Here is a 7,812-nt window from a genome sequence, read left to right as displayed (position 1 = left end):
ATTAAAACCCTTTGTTGGAATGCTTTACATTTTCCACAGAACAGAAACTAAAATAACCTGTTATACAATTAGTTACAAATACAGTCCTCGAGTTTTTTGCCCATATACATGAGTATTTGTCTAGATCATGTCTTCTTTGTAGCAGCTAGGCCCTGCCACCACTGTGCTTGGCTGAGTTCACAAATCTGTTGTAACCTGTAGCTTCCCTGTCACTTCTCTGGCTCTCCCCTCCTGCTAAGCTTTTCTTCCTAATTAAAATCTTCTGCCACTGCCATAGCTACTGCTGCTACTGGAACCGCCATAGCCACCTTGGTCTCGTGGTTTGGCAAAGTATTGGCCGCCACCCACTGTAGGGGCCAGAGCTTCTGCTTCCAAAGTTTCCTCCCTTCATGGGTCCAAAATTTGAAGACTGATTGTTGTAACTGCCAAAATCATTGTAGCTTCCGCCACCTCCAAAATTGCCTCCATCATTACCAAATCCATTATAGCCATCCCCACTGCCACCATATCCACCACCACCACAGCCACCACCAAAGCCACCACGACCACTGAAGCTTCCTCCACGATCAAAGTTGTCATTCCCACTGAAACCACCTCCATGACCACCACCAAAGTTTCCAGAACCACTTTCACCTCTTTGGCTGGATGAAGCACTAGCCATCTCTTGCTTTGACAGGGCTTTCCTAACTTCACAGTTGTGTCCATTCACAGTATGGTATTTCTGAATGACATTCTTATCCACGGAGTCATGGTCGTCAAAGGTTACAAAGACAAAGCCCCTTTTCTTGCCACTGCCTCGGTCAGTCATGATTTCAATCACTTCAATTTTTCCATACTGTTCAAAATAATCTCTTAGGTGATGTTCTTCAGTGTCTTTTTTAATACCACCAATGAATATGTTTTTCACAGTTAAGTGGGCACCTGGTCTTTGAGAATCTTCTCTTGAGACAGCTCTCTTTGATTCCACAACTCTTCCATCCACTTTGTGTGGCCTTGCATTCATGGCTGCATCCACCTCCTCCACAGTTGCATACGTGAGGAACCCAAAGGCCCTGGAGCGCTTGGTGTTTGGATTTCTCATTACCACACAGCCTGTGAGCGTTCCCCATTGCTCAGAATGGCCCCTCAGGCTCTCATTGGTTGTTTCAAAGCTCAACCCTCCAATGAAGAGCTTCCTCAGCTGTTCCAGCACTTTAGAAGACTCTGACTTAGACATGATCTCAGGGAGGAGAGAGACTTTAAAGATGCTTTTTCGGCGGTGTCCATGGGCCGATATTTCTTAAACTTTAAACATCAAACGGGTACATCTGTGAGATACCCAACCTAGCTCGATCTGTGGGTTAGGGAAGTATTTTCTTTGTATTACTTTATTTAATAGTATGATGTTTATTTGCATATTTGTTTGCTCAAACTTAGATAATCCAGATGGCTATCTTGAATGAAAGGATAAATATCTGGTATTAGAGGTTAGGAAGAGAAAAGGAGTGCTTAAATACCCAAGTATACCGCTGTGCCATACTCAGTAAAGTAAGCAACGACTAATTCTATTAAGAGTATCCCTAACATCACTTGCTTGGTTTTCTTGAGAGTGCTTCACATCTTTAGATCATATTGAGTGTATTTATAGGTAAGGATACACATCTGCAAATATAAAATGAGAAATTAAGAGCATGATAACAAGTGTACAAGATTTAGAATTCCTTTTTAATTGAAACCTGAACTAACACTACACACTTTCTGTGTGACCTTGGGTAAATTACTTACATGCATTCCTCTTTGAAGTGTAAGTGTGAGGCTGGGTGTGGTGGCTCACCCCTGTAATCCCAGCACTTTGGGAGGCCGAGGGCAGATCACGAAGTCAAGAGATTGAGACTATCCTGCCCAACATGGGGAAACCCTATCTCTACTAAAAATACAAAAAATTAGGTGGGCATGATGATGTGCACCTGTAGTCCCAGCTACTCTGAAGGCTGAGGCAGGAGAATCACTTAAACCAGGGAGGCAGAGGTTGCAGTGAGCTGAGATAGCGCCACTGCACTCCAGTTTGACAACAGAGTGAGACTCCGTCTCAGACACGGTGGCTTATGCCTGTAATCCTAGGACTTTGGGAGGCCGATGCAGGTAGATCATGAGGTCAGCAGTTCAAGACTAGCCTGACCAACATGGTGAAACCTCGACTCTACTAAAACTACAAAAAACATTAGCCAGGCGTAATGGCACAGACCTGTAATCCCAGCTACTTATGAGGCTAAGGCAGAAGAATTGCTTGAACCTCAGGGATGGAGGTTGCAGTGAGCCAAGATTTTGCCACTGCACTCTGGCCTGGGCAACAGAGCAAGACTCCATCTCAAATAAATAAACAAATAAACAAAGTTTAAGTGTGTCAGTTAGGATTGTGTTCATTTCAAGCATTTAAAAACCCATCTAGCCTAAACAGTTAATTTAGATTAACTAATTCACTCTTTCACATCAAAGAGTTTAGAATAGGCAACGATTAGCTAATTCAGGATTATCTAATTCATCAGGAAATTCTGTTGCTTCTTTCTGATGTCTGATAATACAACCTTTTCTTACCATTCTACTGACTTTTAGTCCAAAGGTGTTAATTAACTGCAGTAGCCTCCTAATTCTTGTCTCTGCTTCCATTCTTGGCTCTTCTAATTTAATATAGAACTTACAGTAGTCATTCTAAAATATAAATCAGATCATATTAACCCCTCCCCACCCCAACCCTATTTCCCCATTTTACTCAATAAAAGCTAGAGTCCTTATAATGGACTACAAGACTCTATATAACCTCCGCTACTCACTGTGTGACCCATTCAATCTCATATCTTCCTTGATCACTCACTCTGCTTTAGGCCAAACTAACCTTTTGGCTGCTTCTCAAACACCCCGGCATTTTCCTACCTTACAGTCTTTTCGACTACCTGCTCCCTCTACCTAGAATGCTTTGCTCCTAGGTATCTACATGGCTAACTCATTCCTTGTTCAAGTTCAAGTGTTCAAATATCACCTTTCAAGTGAAGCCTATTCCAATGATTGGCTTCCTTCTGACCTGTTATATTTATATTGCCACCAACCGCATCTTAAATACTTGGTTCCATTTACCCCATTGTTCTGTCTTTTTTTCCCATAGCTTTTGCCACCACCTTGTCACCTACTTTATAATATGTATGTTTATAGATTATTGTCTATCTTGTACTTAAATGTAAGCTTCACCACGGAAGGAAACTTAGTCTCTTTTGCTTGCTGATATATTCCAAGTATTGTACTCAATACAGTACTTAATAGGTAGTAAGAACTCAGCATTTGTTGAATAAAGTCAGTGTCATCCAAGACCCAGGCTGTTTCTACCTTTTTATTCTCCCACTATGTGCACTTGTGTTTTATTTTAAGCAAGATAAATATTTGTAACTCTGTTGCTTTCACCATCTCTTACTGGGTGTGATATTGATCAATTTCTTTGTTTTTCATTTCTTTTTTCAGTGTTTCAGTTTCTCTCCATACCTCTTTTCCTATCTTCTTCTTACTCTCATTTTCCCTTTTTATTCTGTGTCTTTCCTTTATATTACAACCATCTCTGGTCTTAATTCTGAATTGGTGTATGTTTATAAATACTGTTTTAAAATCCATTTTATGTTTCTTTTCTTTCAACATTATATAACCTTATATTTGTAAAGGCATATAAGCTTATATATGAGACATGTGTAAACTAAAAAATATATGTATATATATTTCAGTTGTGCTTTATTTCATGTTGCCCTTAAGAAGGAAAGTTTTATGTCCTTTTTCTGGAATATCATTTTCAAAATTGATTCTTCAGAATGCTAATATGTAGTAGAATGAAAAAAATCTACAGTCAATTGAGTTTTGTTAACATAGGGTTTAACAAAGTTAAACTAGGGTTATTTTCTGTAGGAGTTCTCATAACACTTAATAAAATGCTGTTTGATATGAATTTTAAAGACAGGAATATATATATTTCAAACTTTCTTGATGATGGAATCCGTCTTTTTCATGAATATTAAGTGAGACCAGTATTCTACAGAACTCACTTTGGAAAGCTGTTTTAGAGTATAAATGATACAAGATATTTCCACTTAGGTTTGAAATATTGGAATATTTCTTAGAGGTTAGGTACTAGATGTTTTGTCTTTCTTGGATTTTTGTTTGTTTGATTTTTACAAATATCTGAAGGCCTGCTATTATCCAGCTGTTGTATGCATTGAGATTAGCAACTTAAACTGCCTTCAAGTAGTACTTAGTCTAAACAACTAAAAAACATATATTGTGAGAAAACTTCAGTGTTAAAATTATAAGTCAAATTCAAGTGGGAAAACACCAGTATTTCTCTAACCTGCACGATTAGTGTTCTTGCTATATCCCTTTTTTGGCTTCATAATATAGGCAGCAAATATCTTTTTAAACCACAGCATAGATTGTATTGCAGATATCTGTTAAATGCTCCGGTTCTAGTATAATGACTTCTTATGTGGACTACTGACATAAAATGAAGTTTAATATGCTGTATATTTTATTTAAATTTATAAAAACAGAAGTTAACATTTTAATACTGATAAAATAGTCATTTTGATCAATGTGTAGAATTTGCTGTTAGAGAAGTTTATCACTTTTTTGGGAACATTAATTTTAGGCATATTTTATAATCTTGTAATAAAGTAGAAGAAATTACTGACTACATTTATTCTAAAGAAATAAATGTTATTGTGAGGTAAAAATATTATAGCTGAAATATTACTGCATGTAGTTATTAACCTGGGGGAAGATAGCAGTTGTTTTTAATAGGATTAGATGATTAATTGATAATCATCAAATAGTTGACCTTATTTATTTTTATGAAATCATGATTAGTAATTTATTATGGTTGACAGGCACATTTGAGCTTTTCTAATAAAGGGAAATTGATTTCATAGTGGTGTTTCTAACTTTTTCATTTTTATTCATTTTATGTGGTATTCATTTATTTGATTTTATATGGTATCATATTTAAATAAGACACCAAAAATAACAAAACCTTAGAAATATTGAATAAATACCTTTGAAGGGATATGGGGAAAATATTGAAGAAAATTTAGTTCCTGTCAAGTGAGAACCAAAACTAATTGTGATCATTTAAATATGCCGACATGCAAAAAAATATTGGTAGACTCTCTTCCCCATTTTGGTGATAATAGCAATTTAAAACTTGGTTGAGTGTAATATATATAGTGATATTAGTATGTTTCTTAGAACTCTAAAGTTATAGTTGAGAACATAATGACTCCACAGAAAGATAAAATTATTCAACAAACTCATACTCCTTTACAACATTAATACTTTGCAGTGAGAAGTTTGCTCTCACCACTCCCACCTCCTGCCATTTCTCTTTTTACATAATTATGGAAACTGCATGATATATCAATTTTCAAAAGATGAACAAAAACCTTTATAATTATTAAGTTGCTATAAGATTCTAGGTAATTACAGTGAGAATAGACTAATAGGAGGTGCTGAGGACATCTTTTTTCCTAGTATTTCTATTTTTTATCACTTCGTTAAAATCTAATTCAAGATGCTACTGGTAAAGGAGCAATTTTACTCTTAAATCTAGGTATCTTCAAAGAACAGTAAAACATCCAACTTTACTACAGGATCCTGATTTAAGGCAGTTCTTGGAAAGTTCAGAGGTATTATTTCTATATTAAATTTTTATATATAAATGTTCTCTTTATTTGTCATTGTAATACTTTACATGATTACATATACAATAAATAATTGGAGCAATAGGTGGAATAAAGCAGTGGTTTTTTTTGTTTGTTTTTTGTTTAGTCCTTTAATTATCTTGCTAAATTAGTAGCAAAAAATCTTTGCTTTGATATTTATAGGATGGTTAGTCCCTTTCTTGAACACTTAAAACAAGATTTAAGAGGATGGTTTACAAGTACTCTGAATGCCCTAAGTTGTTCCTCAGGCATCATGTTGAAATAAGTTTATTCAGACTTCATTTTAGAGAAAGAATGTTGAATGTGTATTTGCTTGTCTACATTCTGATATCCTTTTTAAGGTTTTGAAATGCAAATTTGTGACTTGAAAGAGCCTAAATCATAACCATGATGCTCTTTATACTTGAAATGTTTGGTATATTTTGGGCTTCTAAGAACAATTTGAGTTGTAGTTTGAGTTTTTTTTTTTTTTTTTTTTTTTTAAATTTACTGAGTTGCAGAATGTTTTAAAAACTCAAAATCACACAATGCTAACTGAGCATAAGGAGATTTTTCTCAAGACTTTCTTCTTTCCTTATAAACAGTTTATTTATGTTAGCAAACAGGTGGCCAGTGTTAGGGTACCTGGCAATTTCTTAATATATTTTGACAAACGGTGTTTGTTCCATCTAAATGTAAACGTGCAGAAGAAAAGCAAATGGAAAGTCTATTTTTTAAGTTTTCCTTTGAGAATGTACAAGTACTATATTTGAGAAATTAGATCTCACTATTGAAATGTAGGAGAGTGAAGAAAATACAACCTCCTTTTTTTAAATTTTTTGTGTGTGGTGGGGAGAGAAAGGGGGATCACTTTTGTGCCCAGTTAAACCTCCAGGCTTTTAACCGGTTTGTTTGCCCTTATTTGTCATTCAATTCCAGCTGCCTAGAGCAGTTAATACACAGGCTCTGAGTGGAGCAGGAATATTGAGGATGGTGAACAAGGCTGCCGACGCTGTCAACAAAATGACAATCAAGATGAATGAATCGGATGCAGTAAGAGCTGATTTTTCGACTTGAATAATGAGATGAATTAATGAGCCCAACAATTGCATTTTAAAGCTGTACAAGTGGAAAATAGGATATTAATTTGCTTATTGAGTTCAGTTCTCAGCCACATCAGTTGGCCACCATGGTTATACATGGTTAATTTGTTGCTTTAAAACAAGGAATGTAGCTTGCTATTGGTAACCTAATTTACAATGGTTTGTTCTTTCTAAATTAGCTCCATTTTTCATTTTTTTCTTAGTGGTTTGAAGAAAAGCAGCAGCAATTTGAGAATCTGGATCAGCAACTTAGGAAACTTCATGCCAGTGTTGAAGCCTTGGTCTGTCATAGAAAAGGTTTGTTTGCCTTGTTACTTATGTAGTTAGCACCATAAAACTAATTAAAATATTTTATTTAAATTTTATGTAAATATTCTGAAGTTATTGCAGAAGAGAGAAAACAGTCATTTAAGAGAATGTTTTCTATTTCAACTTTATTATTTAAAGTTTTTGTTCTATTTTGATCTAATATCTAGCAGTAGAAAAATAATGAGCCTGTAAAACTATTTGTTAACTGGTACAGATGTGAGCTAACAAGAACAAAGAAAACTATATTTGAATTTTGGATTAAAACTTGGTCACTTGATTAACTCTTTGTTAAGTAAAGTTACAGTTAAATGGATGAAGGTATCTTATCAATTAGCAATTTATTGTAATAAAAATACTTGAGATTTGAAAATTGCTTTTTGAAAATTTTTTGGAAAGTATTTGTTTTGTGCCTTTACTTTCTGTAAAATCCTTTGAAGTATTTTCTTTATTTTTGAACCACAATATTTGGTTTTTCTAAAAATTTATAGAAAATTTGAGTTGTAATATTTTAATCCATAGTGAAATTATAGTTTTTTGGTTTATTTTTAAAGAATCCAGCGATTCAAGTATCAATTGTCCATAATATTTAATAAGTAAATACTATATAACATTACTAGTGATACATTTTATTAAGATAATTATAGAAACTTACTAACACACTTATTGAAAGTAGTTTATAACAGCTTTTGCCATTT

At 34.6% G+C, this 7,812-nt stretch overlaps 1 protein-coding gene across 2 annotated transcripts in view; it reads left to right on the top strand.

The window, feature by feature from the left end:
- SNX2 (sorting nexin 2) overlaps positions 1–7,812 on the top strand; it is a 50,581-nt gene that overhangs the window by 31,246 nt on the left and 11,523 nt on the right. For both annotated transcript variants that reach the window (XM_017531849.1, XM_017531850.2), the window contains exons 8-10: positions 5,615–5,690; positions 6,645–6,758; positions 7,012–7,105. In XM_017531849.1, the coding sequence (XP_017387338.1) occupies positions 5,615–5,690; positions 6,645–6,758; positions 7,012–7,105 (284 nt within the window). The remainder of the gene's footprint in view (positions 1–5,614; positions 5,691–6,644; positions 6,759–7,011; positions 7,106–7,812) is intronic.

The sequence above is a fragment of the Cebus imitator genome, unplaced genomic scaffold, assembly GCF_001604975.1.
Source record: "Cebus imitator isolate Cc_AM_T3 unplaced genomic scaffold, Cebus_imitator-1.0 Scaffold74, whole genome shotgun sequence".
In the NCBI taxonomy this organism is placed as follows: domain Eukaryota; kingdom Metazoa; phylum Chordata; class Mammalia; order Primates; family Cebidae; genus Cebus; species Cebus imitator.
This window is presented reverse-complemented; position numbering and strand designations above follow the sequence as displayed.